The sequence below is a fragment of the Limanda limanda genome, chromosome 5 (assembly GCF_963576545.1).
Source record: "Limanda limanda chromosome 5, fLimLim1.1, whole genome shotgun sequence".
Taxonomy (NCBI): Eukaryota; Metazoa; Chordata; class Actinopteri; order Pleuronectiformes; family Pleuronectidae; genus Limanda; species Limanda limanda.
In genome coordinates this window covers 17,150,507-17,173,330 of record NC_083640.1, presented here as the reverse complement: position 1 = coordinate 17,173,330, position 22,824 = coordinate 17,150,507, and the positions used below count along the sequence as shown (strand labels likewise).

Sequence of the window (22,824 nt, the reverse complement as noted above, 5' to 3'; positions counted from 1 at the left end):
GTGTGAGACAGGCAGGTCTTGGATTTGGGCTGTGTTTTATTTGACAATATTTTAAGGGGTGAGTGGTTAGGGTTTGACCTTTGCACCTCTGTACCTCCAAGTGTGTCAACAGAATATTATATTCAACCTTTAGTGCAACAAAGTTTAATAAAAATCCGCCACCGGCAGTGAGAAGTTTCACAAAGTCCAGGAGACTTGTTCTTTCTGCTCCTCTCTCTCCTAACAGTCTAACTCGGTTGCAGACCAACGAAATCCCAGAGAAAAGATTTGACAAAAGCCCTTTCCTGGTAAACTTAAACCCTGCACACACACACACAATAGCACACGCTTGAGCCCTGACAGACACACACTCACACTGCCAGCAGAGAGTCATAAATCTCATCTAGATCGCACAGCTGTGATGGAATAGATGGACAGTGGGGGTCTAGGGCCCGTCACTACAGGCAAAGCACTTTGGTCCCCGTCTCTTTTTGCTTCGCTCATTTTTATATTTCCTTATACCTGCTCTCACTCTTTCTCATGGGATTTGATCTCTTCATGATTCATTAGACGCTGATGTGGAAAAAAAGGCTGGTGATTGTTCTGTATCACTGGAGGAGACACACAGATCAAAAGATGAGTCAGTCTTATATTCTTGATCACAGACGGACCGCTGTGTTATTTTGATTGAGGTAGGTGGCACTATGAAGTATCTGAGGGTTGTGTGAGTATAAGGCCTACGGCTACAGAGCAGGTCTAGACTGTTCTCATTGTAATATTATTTATAGATCCAACATAGACCGAGAGCAAGAACATGGTGACAGTGGTAAGGGGGAAAGAATTTATATTGTCCATTAGCAGTTCCGATGAAGTTTTATTGAAACAAGACAATGTGGTGTTCCTTGGTGCAATTCTATGATAAATCAAAAGTTGGAAAGAAAACTAGAATCCCTTCCCTTCAACTGTATGACCACCATTTATACAATATGTTCCATCTGCAGCGTAGCAAAGTTCAGTTTTGTATCACAGCAGTCTGGTGACCACAGCTTCAGCCACAATATGTAAAACCCTTCTTCGACATCATTAAACCACACTAGTCACTTCGGTTTCAAAATCCTCTGATGGCAGTCATGAGGGAATTTGGGCCAAAATGAAACCGGCAAAGCAAAATTTTTGGCATGCGAGAAACTGATCTTAACCTCTGAGAGCCAGTTCATTGATTGCCCAGGCAATTATTTCGGCGTTATGACCTCATTTGGGTCATAACGCCGACAATTGATTTGGCAGAAATTTAGCTCAATTCTAAATTTAGTGCCTGATTCAGTGCTAGAACGGGGCTGAACCCCAAAAAGGGTCGGACAAACTTATGCAATATTGTGCATTTACACGAAGCAACATAAAATAAGTTACCTTGAACGGAAGGGACTTTTCACTGCAAGGGCTGATGGGTAGAGACTGGAGGCTGCTGGCAGGACTCGTCTCTGCGCTCTGCAAAAAGCACAAATATGAAAATAACATCATGATTAAATGGGTTAAATACACTTAGTTCTAGTGTGATGTGCACAGGGCGATTCTTATAGAATGAATCTCAGTTAAAACTCTTCTCCCTGTAACAAAATTAAGACACCAAAGTATTATAATTTGTACTTCTTGCAACAGACTTGCTTTGTTCAGCATTCTGGCAAAATCATTACTCGCTCATTCATTTTAAGTAAAGCATAATAGACTAGGTCTTCAACATAAGTGGTCCTGAGGCTGCAGCATCCTGTAGTGGACCTTTATAATGATTATCTGCAGGGTGATATTATGTCTAGATTCAAAGCACATTTGATTGTAACAAGAAGGTAGAATAACTGGTTTGAATGAAATTGGTTGAACGACTATAGACACACATCCTAATGTGGTAATTTGTATTTTCTTGTGGTTTCTAACCAAGTATTTTTATTTTCTAACACCAGCTGTGACCAGACACCTCTTGGCTTGCTGTTCAGCACAGGTGTCTAGTGGGCAGAGAGCAAGGCCAGAGTGAGGGGCGTTCCAAAAAAAAAAAAACTCACACGCAAACGCACACACACACACACAGAGAGAGAGAAAGAACGACACATTCTTGTACTTCTATCTTATTGAGGACAGCCCCTTAGGCTAACCATGACAACCAAATGCCAATAACCCTGACCATAACCATAACCTGTCAGGTCCTCACCCTTTAAAGTCTACGCTCAAAATGATCCTCACAAAGATATAAGCTCACACACACACACACACACAAACAGTACAGCGCCTAGAGACAGTCATGTGACGCAGGGTGCAGACACCACACAGACATACACACTTAAATAAAGAGGAGAGGCTTATTTAAATGTCACCTGTGATGGCTCATAACAGGACAGAGGGGGAAGCAGGAGAGGATAAGGACGTGTCGGCTGATATTGATGTAATGCTTCATGGTAAAAACATGACAGCACAGACAAGGAGGATATGACAAGATACATGACAAAGACCTGACATGAAGAGAATTGAAAGATTGTGATGTATGAACTTGTTTTTCCCGTCAAGGTTTACTTCTTGCTGCCATCTAGTAGATTTATATGCAAGCTAACGTTTCTTAATTTTGAGCGAGACCATACTTGCAATCATGATGCCCGAAAAGCTTCTGGCTGAAATGCTAAAATCAGGCTTTGATTTGACTGTAGCTCAGACAAACAGCATTCTTCAATATGTCTCCTCTTTGCACGGCCTCCACGTGATTCTAAAAAAAGCATGCCTCCCTATCAGAATTATAGCTGCACAACAACAGTGTCATCAGTGATCAACACCTTTCCATATGTAGAGAGACAGGCACACTCTCACTGACACCCCCACACACTCTGGTTCTCTCCTCCTCTTCCCAACACATACCCATTCTCTTTAAGGTCACCTCTGTCCCACAGGCTTTAACACACAACTGTCCCCACAATTAGATGTGGCTCGGTAAAAGGAAAAAAAAAAGCCTTTTAGATTTAAAAATGTAGAAAGCTGCCTAAGAGCTCTGGATTTAATGACTTTGCACTACCCAGAAGCAAAATGTCTAAAGATGATGAATGGCCCGAGAAAGGAAAGCAGGTTTTATAGTTTGATACACCGCTTTAATCACATCCACACATCAGTTAAATGTATAAATAAAAACGTTCAGATAACTTCAGGTGCGCTCATGCCCTCTCTCTCTCTCTCTTTCATTGACATTTGGGTTTTATATTGGAAAGCAGAACCATTAACAACACACTGACATGCCATTTAGAGTTCTCTGGCAAAGCACAGGGTGAGGACTTTGTACTGGAAATACCAACTGTGCTTGGTTATAGCTGAGTTTTTAGAAGTCTGGGCCTCAGGAGGTCTTCATCTAACTAAAGCTGAGACAGCACGCTTCAGTGTTCACCCAAACTTTCACAGATGTTGATTGTGGAGCCGTTGTGTAACACAGAAATGACTGCAAAGGTGAATACCACGTCCCGCAGAGTAATGAATAACCGTTTTTGGAAATCAAATTTAGGATATCCACAGCTATCTTGTAACAACAGAGGAGCAGCTGCTGCCACAAGTCAAGCAGCTGCCTCAGGGCTGAGCAGAGGCACAAGCTAACAGGGCCTGGTGGTGCATGTGTAGATACTGCACAGCCGGGCCCAAAAAGACTGTGACTATTTGCTGTAACAAATGGGAGCATCGCTCTCTCGCTCGAGTCCAGGACTGACATTGACAAATGGGGATCATTCCGTTAGGCAACATTAATGCACACATGGAGGGTGGCATTAAAGAAATGTTTCTCTGTGCATTCGACGGGATAAACAGCTGAAAGAGAAATAAATCATGGGAAGGTAGAGTATCTATAGCTGGTCAAATAAATATTTTTTTATTTGTAATTCGACGCACAATAAATTACAAAACGTGATGTATTAGCTGGCCTGTTGGTCACAAATATAACTGCATCCATCCATCCATTATCTGTAACACTTATCCTGTGTGGGTTGCAGGAGGCGGCTGCAGAGAATCTTAGGGTCGACACATAGAGACAATCTCACACACACCTACAGTTGATTTAGAGTCTCCAACTAGCATATGCTATATGTCTTTCTGGATTGCTCTGACCAAGGGTCAGAGCACGTATACAACTCAATTCATCTGTGATTTTCGCAGAAGTTTTGACGGCAACTGAAAAAGTGGCAGAGTAGAAGACGAGAGGAGAGGAAAGTAGGAGGTTGAAGTTAAGGTAAGTTAAGGTAAACATGGCCACAGAACAGAAGATTAGGGCGTCAATACCAGAAGGTCAAGCAAATTAAATGCAAAGCATACAGACAGGCCCCCCCACTGCAGAATGGATTACATCTACTGATGGAAAGTAACAAAATTTGCAAGTTAATGACACAACACAGTCAGCAAAGAGGGCAAAGCATCTCCTCTTTTATATTCATGTTCTGGTGCCTTGTTCCACCTCTCCATTGTAGTCTCTCCTTCACTTCTCGTTTACGTCTCTCTCCACTAATTATTATTTTATCTTTTTCCTGCCTCGTGTCTCTGTTTGCGTGGTCCTTGGAGGAAAAACAAGAAAGATGAACAGCAGAGAGAGAGAGAAGAGAGAAAACATGTGGACTGTACTTCACAGAGAGGTGCTCAAAGCCAGCTTTGATCTTAGTTTACAGGGACTAATGGAGGGATGTGAGGGAAACTCTGGTCAGCCTTTTATACGTCTTTTTAAGTATTTATATTTGTGTATTTGTGTGACAGGTGTCAGTATAATGCCGCAGTGTTTGGTGAGGGTCAGTAACACATGCAGATTACAAGCCAGACGTTGCTAAGAGCTGAAGGTATTACTAATATCCCTCTTTGGTATGTAAATGTATCATACACTTTCAAAAACATAGTGACAAAGGGTGTAAGCGTCAACACGAGCACTTTCATTCCAAAGCACGGCATAAGAAAAGAAAGCAATACCAAACAGTTTCCAATTAAAGCTACAAGAGCGAACAAAACTTTTGTTTGGTTTATGCATCAGCCATTTTCAAAAGAAGAGTGGAGTACCATCCTGGCCTGGCATTGACTGTAAAACTAAAATTTACACTCTGCCCTTGATTGTGTGTTTTATCATTCTGGCTGGAAATCTGCAACAAGTCGAGCTCTCAGAAAATTGCAAATACTCTAAATAAACCTTGCAAATCCCATTTATAAAAATGTTATGTTCTTCAAAAAAAGTGTATTATTATTGCGTTCTGTTTATAATCTAGAGTTTAAGCGGTCCCCCACTCACAGCCATCAATATGCTTCCCTGATTTTTACAGTACAGCCTTGTTAAACCAGCTACTGCAACGTGTCAGTGCTTTGCTAAGTGACCATTACAGATAATCACGTCTTTAATGGTGTGGATGTAATTTTACTGGTTTCCCGCCATTTGCACTGCGATGGCCTCATAGCCTGAGGCAAAAACTTTGGCTTGAAGCATCCACACGCACTCAAAGAGCAGAGTGGTGCTCTACAGTAAGAGGATCAATGTGTGGACCGTGTTATGTGAGCATATGAACAATATGACACTCAGAGAAGCCGCCCAGTTCCCTCCTCCAGATGTGGTTTCTGATTAAATTAACAAAACAAAGTGATTACAGGAACCTTTTTAAAAGGCGGGAAAGCTTCCTCTTTGAGACGATTTCATGGAGCTGAAGTAGAGCTGATTAAAACAGGGGGTGAGGAATTTGTCAGTGGAGCGCCGCACTGTTTCGGTTCCACCTAAAATTGCTTCGCATTAGTTGCTAACCACTTGCACTTACTGGTTTAAAACAATTTAACGCATTTACAAGTTGATCAGAGAAGGGTTCTGTGAGTGTGGTGGAGGAGAAAAATGAATGCATGTCATCTTCTAGTTGTTTTGTGGGTCACTTGACAGTGTAGCTTTCTTTGATGTGATGATTATCCTCCGAGTTTAAGCCTTCTTCTGAGTACAGGCTCCTGTTAAGAGGAGCGTGCGTGCTTCTTTGTGTGCGTATATGTGTGTAACCCACCTCCTGCAGTGTGCGTCTCAGTCTTAAAAGCAGGGTTTTGACAGCCGTACAGTCCTGCTGCATCAGTCGCAGTGGAAGCGCTTCCAGCCCTGGGGGTAAGGACTCGTCTTCCCTCCCAAAACCCAGCCCCGAGCTCCAGTCAGCAGGCAGCAGGGTAGTCGGACGGCTGGGCTCCCTGGAGGAGAGGCAAGGTGGAGGGGGGTGAAGAGAGAAAAGAAGAGATTTAATGTTATCGAGAGTCAGTGTGAAAAGCTGAACATTGACCTGCCCTCACTGCTCCCTCTCCGCTCTTCACAGGAAACCAGCACAATCTCATCTCAGCCTTTGGTGGTTGCTAATGGTGTAGATGATGCATTACAAAGCAGTGTCAGGATATCAGCTGCTTTTGAATAACCCAACACTCCAGAATCCTAGGTGATACCAGCTTGAATGAGAATCTGGCACTGCAGCAAAGCCTGAATATTATAATGTTGCCAATACATGTGATTCCTCAAACAGCTTCACTTTCCATACACAGGGTGGCAGTACAGGCTACACATGGGATGGACCCTAGATCACTGGCCAATTTTGTTGGACCCTCTGTTGCACGTGTTGTTGGATGGGCTGTAGTAGGACACTGCAGCGGGGTCCAAAGGTAAGAGGTCTAAGACTTCTGGACCACACAGTAGATACAACACACTGCACCCTAGACATGTAACCTTCCCATGTGTTCTTGTGCTCTACAAAAATCCTAAATATTCCTAATACAAGTAATAGTTTCTCAATTTGGGGGTTAACCTGTCATGAACCTATAGCCACACTGCTGACCTGAGTAGATGCGTTATTAGTTTGGCTATTGCAGGGTCTCATGCTAGCAAACGATAAATATACATCAATTAATTTCTCATCAGGCAAATTCCTAGAGAAACAAGGCAGTGCAAATGGAGGCGGCAGACAAAAACTACTGCTATCAAACTTTTTTTGTTTAACGACCAAAGTTGTTGTTTTCAAGCAGAGGAAACTGGGAGCATCGTTTCCAGGACACAAAAGAAATCTAGTTTTTTTCACAGCAAAGTAGTTGACTGAGTCCTGCCAGTTTGGCTCCCATGGAAAAGAATAATTGAGAGGTCTAAACCGTGGCTTGTCAGTTAGATGCAACAAAGAAAATGATATATTCTATAAAGGAATGATAAAGATGTGTTGCGTCCCCCCCCCCCCAATAAGTCTGTTTTAAGCTGATTTAAAACAGACGACACAACTGCATAATAAAATCACATTCAAGTGCTCGCATGAGTAGAAACACATACACACAACTCTATTAAAGATGAAAGGGGCCAAAGCACACGGGTCCATCGTCTAATCCTGCGTCTCACCATCATTATCAACTCAAAAGGATACTTCATTGTCAAGAGCTTTGAATCATTATAGCTCAAAACAGCCGTGTGATCCTGTGTCTCTGTCCTTCGCATATTTTTTTTCCCCCAAGGTAAAGGAGCTTAATTTAGTGTTTTGTATAACTGAATGTCCACAATTATTCATTTGCAAAAACTGTTTACGTATGCATCTGATTTTCTGATTGTCAGTGTGTCCCTGTGTGTACGGGGCAGAGATCTCTCACGTTCGAGTGCTGCATATCAAACACCTTTCTTTAATAACAAAGCCTTCCAAGTTAACCACCGCTGACCTCTGGGCCACTCGACAGACGGAGGAGATGGGGAATATGAGTTCATAAGTCGTTGTTTAGGCCTGATTATTAACAAGCCTCTGAATCTATACGATACAGTATTCCTCCAGACAACTGTGACACTTTGGTGGAGATGTGCGGCTGGAATTTCAACTCACACGGTCGAAATCTGCAGGGAGAGATTGACCAAAAGCACCATTTTAATTAACTGTCCCTTTTGAGAACACGGTCCATTAAACAATAATCAGGCCTGTGGAGCTGTACATCTTAAACTGGTGCACGGCCTCTGTTCTTTGTCTTATCTCTGACACCTTTGTATTTAGAGCAGCAGAGGACACACACACACCGAGAGGTATTTTCACCAGGAGTCAGGGTCGCTGCAGAGTCACAGCATTCGTCGTCTTCCTCTGCCTTCCGGCCGCCGCTATAAGACTCAATCCAAGTGCTTACACTACTTACGCTGACCTTATCTATAAAAGCTGCGTCTTCATAGTCATTCAGCGCTCCAGGCCCCACAGAACTTTTTTTCAGCCACTGTGACAGTTTAGGTTTCACCAGGAGCATATTTTACCTCAGCTGTTAATGATTCAAGGCTACTTTATATTCCAGCAGACATGTAACCCTAACCCTAACCGCCTCAAATCAAAGCTTAAACTCGCCCTCTGTTGATTCAGAAGAAGGATGTGACTGATGTTTTAATTCGGCCTGTTAAATCTCCTGAACACAAAATGTCAAATGAGAACCAATGCTACGGCTAACTTGATCATTTTCGTCATCCTTGTTTTACGATTAACCTTGGCCCTAGGTTAATAATCATCCACGGGAACATTGAGCACTCTTTTCACACAGCAATTTTTAGACAAGGACTGAAGTCTAGGCTGTAGAATTATGGTAATAAGTTCATGTGTACTACTATAAATAAACAAATGGCAAAGCGTTATCAGATGCAGCTAAAACGTCAAATGCATAAAATGCTGTATAACAACACTGGCAAGAGTGCGGAGAGACGTTTGAAACTCAAAAGCATTGTAATCATTTCAACCCTGAGTTTTGGTTCAGCTGAAAACAAAGTTTATAAAAGCAGAATTTAACATTCCCCCAATACACAAAAATTAGAATGCAGCTGAAGTCAGCTTTTCAATCAGTGACACTCCCATGGCCCAAAGAGATGTTTCAAATGTCAAACCTGTGGACGTAACAAAAGCCTGTTGAAGCTTTGCTTTCAAGGCCAGTGTGCTCTGATTCTGAATGAGCGAAACTATGAAAAGTGAAAAAAAAATTCTCTCACTTCTTTCTCTTTTCTGTCCTGTTCATTTTTAATTGGTTGTGAGACCTTACTGCAGATTATCTGATCACATTCTCTACTATGATATGAACTGTAGTACGAATAGCAAATATATCCTCCACTCCTATGCCAAATTTAAAAATGTTGGTTTAACTATAAAAATGGAATAATGCTGTAAATCTGATGTTTGATGCTTATAAGAATGTTTTTCCATGTAATGCGTTGCACAATATCAACATTCTATTATTTACAAAATTTCGATATTTATTTTATTGTACATTCACTTGCTGTCTTGTCCACATCATTTTGACCATCTTTATCACGTCGTCAAACCAGAAATATAGTCTGATAAAAATCTGCCAATATGAGCCTTTCACTGACATTTCAGTATCAGCGTTTTTGTTAGCTGAAGGGCGCCAAATGAAAACTTTTATTTTGTAGAAAACACAATGCAGAAAAGATGTGCATTTATATTAACATTTCACTTCAGGGTCGAACAATAACTGCCCAAGAGAAACTGAAAAAAAAAACCCTGATAAATAAATAAATAAATTGATGTGTTATTAAAATGTGTTCAGATCCGCTAAATTCCTGCCTCAATGTTCCCCCCTCCAGGTTGGGATATCCTGACTGAAGTACAGACTGTGTATTTCCCCCCCTTTTTGACATTTTCTAAAGGTGAACTCAGAAATATCAACCTCCTGTCTGAAGAGCACAAAGACATCCAGCTAGCTCACAGTCTGCATATTAAGAAAAGTAAGTGAGAGAGTGGGGGGGGGGCATAATCACAGAAACAAGGAGATCTTCATCATCAGGAGACTTGTGTCCGCTCTGACTGATTCAGCCATTTAGAGGAGAGGTGAGAGGAAATGAGATGCCTTTCGATCCAGGGAAATAGCCGAGGAAAACAGTGGCGGAGGAGCATTAAGTCCGACAGCAGATTCCAGAGGAAAAATGTTCACTGAGCAAAACAAGAGCATATCACTAAAATATCGATCAACATAAAACTCCTCACTGGAGGGCTTGTTCAGAATTGCTCCCTGGTTTGCCCTCGTACTTTCTTCTTCACTGGTTCACCACCCCTCTTTCTATTATACACCTCCTTTCCTCGCTCTGCTCATCCGTTTTCACCCCCTTCCCTTACCCCCCCCCTCTCTCTCCCTTTGCCCCTTGTTTTCCGTCTGCACCATTCTCCCCTCGCCCCTTCATCTCTTCTCTCCTCCTATCACTTTGACAACCACTACACTAAACTGATGCACTATCAAAGCCTGAGGTTTCCCCGCTGGGATTCTGCTGAGCACGTCAGACAGATGTCGATGGAGCCTGCTGTCTTTTGAGGACAGGTGAGCTCTGTCTGTCAAGCGGCTATGACTGCTTTAGAAAAAAGAAGAAAAAAAGATTTAACTGTATTTTTTTGTAGCTTTTCTTCCTGCTTGGCATATCAGGTTAGAATGAACTCTCACCATTTATTTCTCTTTTGCACCCCACTATCTCGATGGGATGAATTTAGCATAAATAAATGACATATGATCAATCATGCACTCTTCTCTCTGACAGCTTATGTCAAGTGGTACAGTGCAGAGCAAGTACTAGAAAGTTTTTCTCACTTAAAGTTGTATTTATTTATTTATTTTCTACTGTGTATCAGAGTCTGACACTCCAGCCCTTTCTCTAGGGTTCAGTTTAGGATTCTTGTGGTGCACAAGAAATACACAGAGCAAGAAGAGGATGAGTGGGAGCAGGGTTCAAACGCCACTCACCTCCCCTGAAACAATAATCCTAGAGGAGGTGCCTTATGGAAAACATTCACTGGAAGTGCAGTACTTCTGGTTAAATATTTCTGCTGTCAAGCAGCATCAGGCTTTAAATGTGTTACACTCTCTGCAACATTATTATAAAATAGAAATACCACTATAACCCTTACTTTTACGGTCATCTCTGGATCAAATGTTATGCTCTCTATACTGGTAAACATCCTAGTAAGTGATTATTTCCAATGAAAAACTGAAGAAAAAAATTGACAAACTATAGCCACTTTAAAACATGAACTCTAGGAAGGTCTGGACATTTTCCAAAGATTTGTGTTTCACATATGAAGCAGGAGATTGTCTCGGTTGGATGCGTTCAGAGCAACAGGAACATGTCCGGAGCATTTCGGCGAGGGGAAGCGTCTGGGTCAAGCTTGCAGGAGTTTGGTGCATGTCTGAAAGCAGCTTGTCTGCAATAGCATTTTATCATTTGTCCTAATACAGCAAGTAGCTCATGAGGTGTATACATATCAAAATTTAGGATGTGATGTTATATATTTTTGTAGAACTATATCAGCAATGGGTTATTTTTCTACACTTTCTTTGGTTTGATATTTTGTACCACAAATCTCCCTTCGGTAGTTTCAGAAGACTAAATTGTGCAGCATGACTGTTAAACTGAAACCTCCGTCATGAGGGAGGAACCAAACTTAGATCCGAGTGATGTCTCTGTGACAGCAGCACTGGCAAAGACCGGCTGAGGCTGAGCTGCCATTGCTGTGTAGGCAGTAATGTACAAGTGCGCGTGTGTAGGCGTGCGTGTGCACATGAGTGCGTCAAAGCATATATTTTTGACTGCAGTTACAGAATAGAAAAAGACATTTTCCAACTAAGCACTAGTCTCATCTGCTGGTAATTATGCCGCATATACGTGCACGAGCACATACACACACACACACATACACAGGCACACACAGGCACGCACGCAGCACAGTTGAAGACAAGTCTGTTCAGTGATGATAGATGTTATACATGCAGGGAGGCCTTTCTTATTCTCAGGGTCATCTGTCTTTTCACTGTCATGAGTCGATAGCCCGACACTCTCACTCTATTCTCTTTTTTACAGCTTGCTCGCTCGCTCTCTCTCTCTTCTCTCCCACACACACACACACACACACACACACACACACACACACACACACACACACACACACACACACACACACACACACACACACACACACACACACACACACACACACACACACACACACACACACACACACACACACACACACACACAAGACCTCTGAACAGGTTATATATGTATGTGAGTGCAGAGAATGGGAGACTGTGATAGGAGTGACAGTCAATTAGAAGGTGACTCAAGTGGAAAAGGTGCTAATTTGTGTTCATTTAGATGTATTATTACACCAGCTAGTGGCCAAAACCGATATTACATGACCGTGTCAGTGAGGAGCTAATTACAACTAAATACAAAGATTAAAGTGCAATTCAATATTTTCACAGAGATTTTCCTTCTACAGTTCTTTCAGACTCAATGCACAAAGGAAAGAAAAAATATAAAGGGGCAGAGTGTGAAAAATGCCCCCTCCCATAAGTGATTTTCTTTTTGCTCCTTCTCCTTCCTCTCTTTTTACCTGTTATTTCCTCTCCTTTCGAAGTGTAGTTTTTCACCCCCTTTTTTCCTTCTCTCCCCAACCCCCTGCATCCCTGTGACTCACTCGCCTCCTCTCAGGAGCCACTTCTCAACAGCACCATTAGAAGTGCTCCATTTCCTCAAAAAATGCCAATTATCTGCCTTTTTATGACTTTCATTATTTAAACCACTCATACAGTGTGGTATTACTGGACTCTTGGCTCCCAGCGATGAGGCATACCTGCAACACTTACACACACATGTATGCACATTCACACTGGTCATAAACAATGCACTTTGCAGAGCAAACAACAAAGACACACACACACAAACACACACACACACACACACACACACACACACACACACACACACACACACACACACACACACACACACACACACACACACACACACACACACACACACACACACACACACACACACACACACACACACACACACACACACACACACACACACACACACACACACACACACACACACACACACACACACACACAAGACCTCTGAACAGGTTATATATGTATGTGAGTGCAGAGAATGGGAGACTGTGATAGGAGTGACAGTCAATTAGAAGGTGACTCAAGTGGAAAAGGTGCTAATTTGTGTTCATTTAGATGTATTATTACACCAGCTAGTGGCCAAAACCGATATTACATGACCGTGTCAGTGAGGAGCTAATTACAACTAAATACAAAGATTAAAGTGCAATTCAATATTTTCACAGAGATTTTCCTTCTACAGTTCTTTCAGACTCAATGCACAAAGGAAAGAAAAAATATAAAGGGGCAGAGTGTGAAAAATGCCCCCTCCCATAAGTGATTTTCTTTTTGCTCCTTCTCCTTCCTCTCTTTTTACCTGTTATTTCCTCTCCTTTCGAAGTGTAGTTTTTCACCCCCTTTTTTCCTTCTCTCCCCAACCCCCTGCATCCCTGTGACTCACTCGCCTCCTCTCAGGAGCCACTTCTCAACAGCACCATTAGAAGTGCTCCATTTCCTCAAAAAATGCCAATTATCTGCCTTTTTATGACTTTCATTATTTAAACCACTCATACAGTGTGGTATTACTGGACTCTTGGCTCCCAGCGATGAGGCATACCTGCAACACTTACACACACATGTATGCACATTCACACTGGTCATAAACAATGCACTTTGCAGAGCAAACAACAAAGACACACACACACACACACACACACACACACACACACACACACACACACACACACACACACACACACACACACACACACACACACACACACACACACACACACACACACACACACACACACACACACACACACACACACACACACACACACACACACACAACTATGTGCACACTGGGTTTGAATCATGCTCAGTTCAGTGTGCGATGTGTCAAATGACGACAAGACAAATAAATGATGTGTGATTGAAGAGCATTATCTTTATCTTTTTTTATTAACGACAGCAGGGAGGAGTGGGTTGCACCCTTGTCAATCAGTGATATAACGGCTGCGTTGTCTCTGGAGGAATAATAATAATAATAGCGGACTCCGAGACATGATGAGAGAAAGGCAGTCAGTCCCCTATGTCAACTTTTCCCTTGTTCAATCTCTACTGACAACAACATATTCATGGGAGCAATCCATTATACAGCATGTGTGTCTCTGGCTGGGTGCGCGTGTGTTCTGTCAACGTCTGTGCGTCGTTTGGAGCGCTCAGCTAAAGTGCTACAGTAAACCGCAGCTATGGGAGAATGATTGTCCCCATTTGTCACTCCTTCTTTCCACCTGACAGGCACAGTGTACTCATTTGCATTCAGCACCTGAGGCTACGAATGTTTAATGCTGCCATTAAACTCATCTCAGACATAAAGTGCATCTGTGACTAAAGAGTAAGCCCAAGCCGAGCTCCAGGCAGTGAATCTAATGGTGAATTCAGGTCTTCAGACACAGAGAGGGAGAGAATATAAAACTAATGTAATATGGCAGGGGGGCAACTTTCTGATTAACCTAATTGTCCTTTTCTCTGCTCCCTGCACTTTGAATCTGTGCTTCGTTTCAGGAGAAATCTATACCTTTTCTTTAACCTTTACTCCCGTTCAACCCCTCACTCCATTTTTCTCTCGTTGACTGGAGTATCTGTTAACTTCTCCGACTCCCCACAGTCAACTTCCATTGTATCTGTGAGTATCACGATGTTATGTCATGCAGAAAGGCTGTGAACCACATGCTTTATGTGGGGGGTAGACACCACAGGGAATTACCAACATTTTTTTGAACCAATTTCTATCATAACTCTTTGTTGCAGAGATCCATTAAATTCTGGTCACAGGTGACGTATACAATTTTCCAGTAACAAAGAACATTGCCAGGGAAAACTGACCAAAGTTCTGTCCGGTGTAAAAACCCTGAAGCAATAATACACGGAAGTAGAACATTCTTGCTTTAAAACTCACACAGACTGCCGTAAAAAATCGGAGACATGTTAAATTTTTTTGTTTCAGAACAATATAACACTAAAACTATTTGACGAATTGCAACAAAACTTGGTAGAAGAATGCAAAATGGGTCAGGGAAGAACCCATTCAATTTTGGTGTAGATTCACATCAGAAGGCAGATCCAAGAAATTTTGTTTAAATTCAAGAATATTTTTTGATATTTTCTTTGATTTCTTAGAGATTTATTAATGAATCTGGATTTTGTATTAAAACCAGCATGTTTAGGGGACTGACATGTATGAGTGTATGTATTTTGGTGCAGATCCAATTAAAAATCTGGATCTAGTAAATGTAAGTAAGGTTTTATAAAGAGACTGTCTTGGCAGAGGTATTCACTCTACTAGCATTCTAGTTGTTATTACGAAATTGGTGTTTGTTGCTTTGCTAGCTTTTAATTTTCAATAACGAGAACTGACAGCAGATCACAAAAACAACCACCGGTTGACTGAGGCAGACTTATTTGAAACAAATCAACAAATCCATATTAAAAAGGTGCAAATTCCGAACCCGAAGGGGATTATTATGTTGAGGGCACATTAAGGTTTATCTATTCAGTTCATTATTTCTGAATATGATCATTTTGTGCAATTTGTTTTAAAGTTGTATTTGAGAAACATACTTGAATGAACCTGCAGCTTCAAGAGGCTAAAAGTGCAAAAGCTTAGGTGAGATTAGCAGAAGAAATATTAAAGTAACACCATGAAAAATCTACTTAATATAATAAGTGTAAGATAATGTGTTGCATTCTGAGCCTAAGCTGCAAATATGGATTTCAGTCAGGAGTGAATAGGATTATGCTGTCAATCCAACAGTGCTGTTGTCAACAGTGTGTGCTCACTTTGTTAGAAGATGCATTTAAATGTTTGTTTTTCTGTTTTCAGTTCAGAGAACAAACACAGGGGCGGATCTGTACTATATCTGTACTTAAGCTGCAAATTCCCATTCTAGGAAATGTTTTCTCTAAGTGGACAAACGCAGCATGTTGCTAATGTTTTAAAATGACATTCTGTGAGAACAACATCAACCACAATGGCACCAGAATAAATAAAAATGTCTCCCTCCTTTTCATCTCATTTCCTCTTGTTGCTGTCAGGCAGCCTAATTTCCTTTCACGCGGACAAATATATTGTGTAAGATGAGTCGTTTTATGATTTGTTGTTATTTTGGAGTAGCGCAGTTGACATCGCCGTGACAAAGTAACAACACAGATTCCAGTTGTAGGAAAGGTACAAGTGATTTACGAGACAGTGATCCAGTGCTGGCGCCTTCGTTGTAAAAAAACGCTGTACTCAGGTCAGAGAAAGTTTTCAAACTCTTTAAAACCTCATATTCCTGTTGACAGCTATACAAAATAAAAGTTTACAAATATCCCCTTATTCATTCTGGAACTTTTAGACTTTGTCATTAGTCATGTTTTTTTTTTTTTTTTTTTTTTTTTTTTAGTTGATGCACTCACACAGTATTTCTTGTTTACATCACCGCCATAAAGTCTGATTTGGATTAAGTGAAATGGAAATGTGCAAAGGTGCCAGGAAAAAGCTAATCCAGGATATTAAAGGCAAGTAGGCTCCTCGTCCGCATTTCTTTAAAAGCTGTTTCCGTGGCAATGCTGAACTCTGCTGTATATTTATGTGCTGAGGGAAATTGGTGACTAAGATATAAAGATGCAAATGGTTGCATATTATCAACATACCTGTGGGTTGTCTAATCAGGTATTATGCATGTAGGAGGCCACAATGATTGCTGTAATTGTGCACATCACATAGCACATTACTGTGTAATGTGCTATGTGAAAGTATGAAGTCTGTGTTTATGAAGCAGGCAACAGTGCTGGCAAAACAGTGATAGACTGATGTGAATTAGAAGCTAACAAACAAAAATGTACACTATTAAAAATGCATACAGTGATAAAAAATAAAAGCACCCACTCCAAAATAATGTCAGGAAAAGTTATCTTTCCAGGCTGATGTACAATGTAAAGAATGATTCTGAATTTGTGTTTAAAAAAGTGTATTTTATCATTATTTGCGTATTAATTAAATTGTTTGAGGTCACAGCAATATTGACCTTTGACCTCCACATTCTGATAAATTCATCCTTGAGAAATTACCTCACGATGTTTCGGAGATTCCGCGTTCACGAGAATGGAAACAGACGGACAACATGAAACATAATGCCTCCAGCACAGACATAAAAACAGCCACAAAAAAAAACAGATTTACACAAGACAGAGTTTCATGACTGCTTGTTAGATTAACAAATTTAGGACCATCGCATACCAGAAAATTGAGAGAGGGAGGGGAATCGACTCTGCGCTCATTCCAAATCCTACTATATGCTGTGTGTGTGTATGTGTCTGAAAATCATGCTGCAGTGCATTTTATCTGTCCCCAGCTCCACTCCGAGGCTCAGCTGGATTTTTTATGCTCGTCTATTTTTATAAATGTGCATGGGTGCGTGCGAGTGAATGTCTGTAAGCATATGACTTACTGTAGGAGGAGATGTGCGTGTTATTTTTTGCTGACTATATCAAGTCAGGTGGGATTAGAGAACAACTTGGCTGATGTATTTTATGAATCATATTAACATTAAACAAATGTGCTCCCCTCTGTGTCTGGGTGCTTGTGAGCAAATTCTCTATAATCATGGATTACACGTCTCTGTGGGAGATTACAGGGTGAACTGAGAGTGGATCACCGTGCACCATATCGACCCAAATTGGAGAGGAAGTTGTATTTTTTAAAACGCAAGAGGCCCATCGGCATTTTCTTTTTGTCTTAATGCCAAACTGACTTGAGAAGAACTATTGTGATCATTCAATCTTTCTCCCACTTGCTGTCTATTCTTGGTTCAGGTGACAAGACCCGAGTGATTCTGTTTCAGTCGTTCATCTTTTCTTGCATTCAAACACAAATCAAGTTAAAACAGTAAGAGTAACACACGAAAAGCAGAAACTGAAAAATGAAGGTGAGAAGGACTGACTGACTAACTGACCCTGTAGCTCAAGGTCAGAAGTCATCTTTAATTAAATTGTCAGAGGGAAGAATTGAAGCCTGGTAACAAACTCTGACGAGTCCTATCACACCGAAGTGAGAGCATGCAAATGTTTGAGCCACACGTTAATCCTCAAATCAGAAGCGAAGAAATAGGGACCGCACATTTAATGACACGGACACCCATGAGTGTTTGCATGTCCTCTCCTTGGACTACCTGACTTAAGTAGTAATAAACAGCGATGAAAAGCGAAGAAGGAGAAGAAAAGAAAAGGAGGCAAGGGAAGGAAAAGGGCACATTCAATATGGAGACTGCCGTTACCATAACAACAGGCAAGCCATATCCCTACTGTCAAAATTTAATTTCCTCTCTGTGTTTTCCTATAGGAGTGACAAGGGAGAAGTCTTCGCAGAAAACAGACATTAGGATGCAGCACAAACAAATATTGAGAATTCACCGGTCTAATACGTCCTCCACCCACTTCCTCAACCAATCAAAAGGCACAGAGGCATAGGCAATGTTGTTGTGCAGGAGTGTTGAAACTGGAAAAAGTGAAAAAAACCCTGAAGAGGGCTTCATGTAACAAAGAACACAAACAAAATGAAATGCTCATCTTTCAACTCAGGGCAAAAAAATACATTTTTGGCACATCTACATTCTGGCTGTTATGTAATTAATGAATTTGGAGTTTTTCAGCATTTTAATATCTAATTCAAACATGAAGGAACAGCAAAAAAAGCAGAATCTGACCTATAACTGACCCAATGTTTATTGTTGTTTTAAAGCACCAAAACACTGAGGAACATTTAATCAGTTACCATTTCGATAATTGTCTTGGTTAAGCCAGAATACTGAATATTAGTTTCAGATATTAAAATATGATTTTTTTTTCTGCTACTAATCGACAGTATTTTAAGGGCTTCATGCGGCTGGCCTGAAAAAATGTAACATTTGAAAATGTCACCTTAGATTGCAATGAACGTGTGAAAACACCCACATTTCACACTGTATTTGTCAATGATTACATGAGTACACTGTGTCTCTATTGATAGATACTTGTTCAACAGCTACTGTGCAGCATGTTAGGTGATGGGGAATAACGTGACTCCATACTTTGTGAAGTGAAAATCTAATTCTCTGCTCTCATCTTTTTTTATTTTACGCCACGTCTGACTTTCAGCCGCAATACAAAACACATGGCTGTTTTGCTATAGGTGTGTGTGTGTGTGTGTGTGTGTGTGTGTGTGTGTGTGTGTGTGTGTGTGTGTGTGTGTGTGTGTGTGTGTGTGTGTGTGTGTGTGTGTGTGTGTGTGTGTGTGTGTTTGTGTGTGTGTGTGTGTGTGTGTGTGTAGTCGTGTCTGTGTGTGGTCTAGGTATTAAATATTTAGTTGGGACCTCATTCAGTTTACACAGCCACATTATTGGGACCTATTAGGTTTAGGCAAGTGGCGGTTATGGTTAAGAAGCCAGAAAATGTATGTAAGTCAATGTTGTGTCCACTGAAATCCTGGAGACACGACTGTATGGGTGTGTGTTTGTTTGTGTTTTCCTGTGAGTGAGCAGAAGGGCGCCTGCTTTGCCTCCAGCAAATCAATGTCCCCTGGACGGAACGTGGAACCTGAGACAAAGAGCAAGAGAGACTGAGAGAGAAAGAACTCCAGTGAGGGAGCCCTGGGCAAACCCATTTTGCTCTCTTCCCTCTCGCCAATCTGAGCTTCTCACTCACAAACATTAGCATCGAGTGAAACCTGTGTAAAAATGTTGCTGAAAGAAGAAATCAGACACTTGACTCAAAATTAACAACTGCCAGACACTACATGTTGATAGGGGTTAGAAACCTAAACCTGGGTCAAAACATGTTTCACAGATTTACACTTCTTCTTTTCTTTGATCAAATAAAATATGATGTTCAAATTCACTTTGAAATCAAAAGAGAGGAGAGTATGAAAGCTTGTCTACGCATCAATGGTGTGATTTATCTTCTTTATTGAAATGTATAGCTGCACCTTCCATCTGTCTCCCTACTTACTCCGCACCTCAGCTACTGTAAAAAAAAGAACTGCTCCTTTGCTGTGAGTAAATGAACTGAACACCCACTTCTCCTTAAGCCCACGATGTCACTGTCAGCAGCGCACGCAATGTCAAATCTCTGTGTGGTGAGTCTACACATTTGGAGGCTGCATGAAGTCATTCTGGAGTACAAGGTTTAGGGTTTTAATGCAGACTAGTGAGTTGAAGGTGGCAGCTAATTGGGTCAACACAAGGGGATACCCTGATATGAATGCAAATTTACTGCTTAGCTATTTAGCAACGCCAGCAGCATGGCTCGAGGGATGGAAATGTCAGTCAGCCCAGCACTCCTGTCCGCACCAAAATATTGTATCCAAACAACTAAAACACGAAGTCCCCTATAGTATTAATATTTTATATTAATCTTTATAATGTGTTGAGTACTCATTAGCCAATCTTAGCTCGCTTATCATGGGTTCATAGAACTGACAGCATTTTCTTTTTGTGTTAATGAGACTATTTATATGAGGACCATTTGAAGCATAGACCTGACAGAATGAGGGTCTGTGTGTGTGTGTGTGTGTGTGTGTGTGTGTGTGTGTGTGTGTGTGTGTGTGTGTGTGTGTGTGTATGTCCAAAGCCAAGTGAAAAAGAATAAATAACTAAATAAACTATTAGAAAAAAACACCCTATTATAGGTTGAAAAGGTTGAATCCCGACTTGGGTGATTCACAGACACTGTCTCGCCACAGGAAAAGTCTCTGTTCAGAGAAACCTTCATTGAGTGATTGATGAATTATGTAAAAAAAATCATCGTCAAACAGTGTACTACAAACCTTCGACGACTACACAAAGAAGATAATAGCTGGTTAATTCAGGAGGAAACACGGATATACACACGCGTTTGCTCTTTAGGACTCTATAGGTGTAAGCAAAAATAAAATGAATTCCACCAAGGTGTGGAGAGCGGAGCACTGAAAGGTAAAGTAATAATCATCTGCCCGCTTGTCAGACACATCACCAGATGACACCACTGATGATACAACCTCTTTATTACCCACTGGCTCTATAAAACCAAATAAGCCCTATCCACAGAGCTGCTGAGAAAGTCGGTGCTGATGTACATGCATTTGAGTGTGCGTGTGTGTGTGTTAGTGTGTGTGTGTGGGTGAAGAACCATCCTGACTCCTGAGCGTGGGGAAGAAAAGGGCCAAATCAAATCAGATATGGTATGTGTGAGTCCCTCAGCTAGGGACAGCAGAGGGACTCGCACATACAAACAGAAACTCTAAATGTTCTTTTAGAGGAGAACAAAAAGACAGCCTGCTGCATATTTATTCTAACAGATTTTTATTTGTTTATGTGTCCTCTGTCTTTCTTGGCGAGAATCTTGTCTCATCTCCGAGGTAAGGAAAAGAACATGTCACGTGTTTGCAGGAAACGGATGGTTATTCCTCTCTCTTCGTCTCCTTGTGTCTCACGTGACCATTGGCCTTGTAGCGCATGGTGTAATAAGGCTATATTGCTGCTATGATTTTATGAAGACATACCGTACCGGGGATAAACACCCCCATGGCCAAGTGGGTAAGTGCATCACAACAGATCCTTGAGCACTTCATATGTTTAAATTCTAGGTGATTGAATCCTTTTTCAGTTTGGCCAATACCAGACCATGACACACATTTCTGTGTTCTCTGTCTGTGGCTCTGGCTTTATGATGTCCAGACATAAACATTTTTGTATATTAACACTTGGTGTTAAATTTGGTTTGTTTCAATGCAAAACAACTGTGCAGAAACGTTCCTGTGTTTCTCCCTGTAGATTTGTTTTCTCCCCAGCGGAGCATGTGAAAGCAAACACAGCATATTAATAAAAGAAACACGTAAATTTACCTCTGATTGTTTTCTTTCCCCAGGATGCGGTCTGCTGATGGGTCCATGGGAGAGGGCAGCAGGTTGAGACAAGAGGCCAGGGACTGACTGGAGTCTTCTCTGGACACTGTGCACACACACACAAATACACATATAGTCATTATATCAAGTTTATGTACGATAACACATACTCCTAGAACCTAACCTTACCACAAGATAAAGTTAAGTTATCACACCTATTTAAAGCTGTATAGCAACAGAGATGTCATAGTGATAGATTTAAGTAATAATTAGAGAGTGAGCAATGTATTTGTTGGCCGATAAAATCAGCAGATATAAGCTTTTTACAGATATATCAAAACTAGTGTTTGTTGATATGGTGATATGCACCGATATGAAAAACTTTATTTTACAGAATTAACAATGCATAAATTATGTGCAACTTTTGTACTCCCTAATGTCTGTATTGCAAACGTTTTAATCCCTAATATCAGGATTAGATTTTTTTTTACTTACGAACATCGGTTAGTAGTAATTTTACTATTCCCTAAAATCGGTATCAGAAATCTTTTACCCTATAATACTAATATCAGAATTTTTTAACTACTACTTAATATCAGTATAACAAAATGTTATACACCCTACTATTGTTATAAGAAATGCTTTAACCCCCCATCGGCTCTTCTAATGATGATACTATCTATCTTCTTTTAATGGTACATTTGACATAGCAGTGTGGAAGGGTGTGGAACAAAATGTGGTAATGAAGCCAGGTTTAGCATTTTTTCATGTCTTAGTAAAAGTCTCCGAGTGGCTCTCCCTTCCCCCGTCTGATTCGACAGGGCACGAGGTACAGTTGAAGCAGGAAGGGGCCTTGCAGCTGAACAATGTTGGCCATAAATTTCGGTGAAATTGCTTGCTTTTTAATAAAGGCTTCAACAAGCCACCTGAGAGAGATAAAACTGAGAAGTGCCGATGAGTCTGTGGGCGTGCGGGGTTGCCGGATCGGTGAGCGTTTGGTACAGTGACCCCCGCTCCACCTGTCTTTATATGAGACCGTGCCTGTATCCGAGTCTGCC

The 22,824-nt window shown here is 41.1% G+C and overlaps 1 protein-coding gene across 1 annotated transcript in view; it reads right to left on the bottom strand.

Annotated features, from left to right (window-relative positions):
- ccser1 (coiled-coil serine-rich protein 1) overlaps positions 1–22,824 on the bottom strand; it is a 106,773-nt gene that overhangs the window by 71,449 nt on the left and 12,500 nt on the right. The window contains exons 5-7 of the mRNA XM_061071704.1: positions 21,767–21,872; positions 6,003–6,177; positions 1,390–1,467 (exon numbers count right to left, since the gene is read on the bottom strand). Of these exons, the coding sequence (XP_060927687.1) occupies positions 1,390–1,467; positions 6,003–6,177; positions 21,767–21,872 (359 nt within the window). The remainder of the gene's footprint in view (positions 1–1,389; positions 1,468–6,002; positions 6,178–21,766; positions 21,873–22,824) is intronic.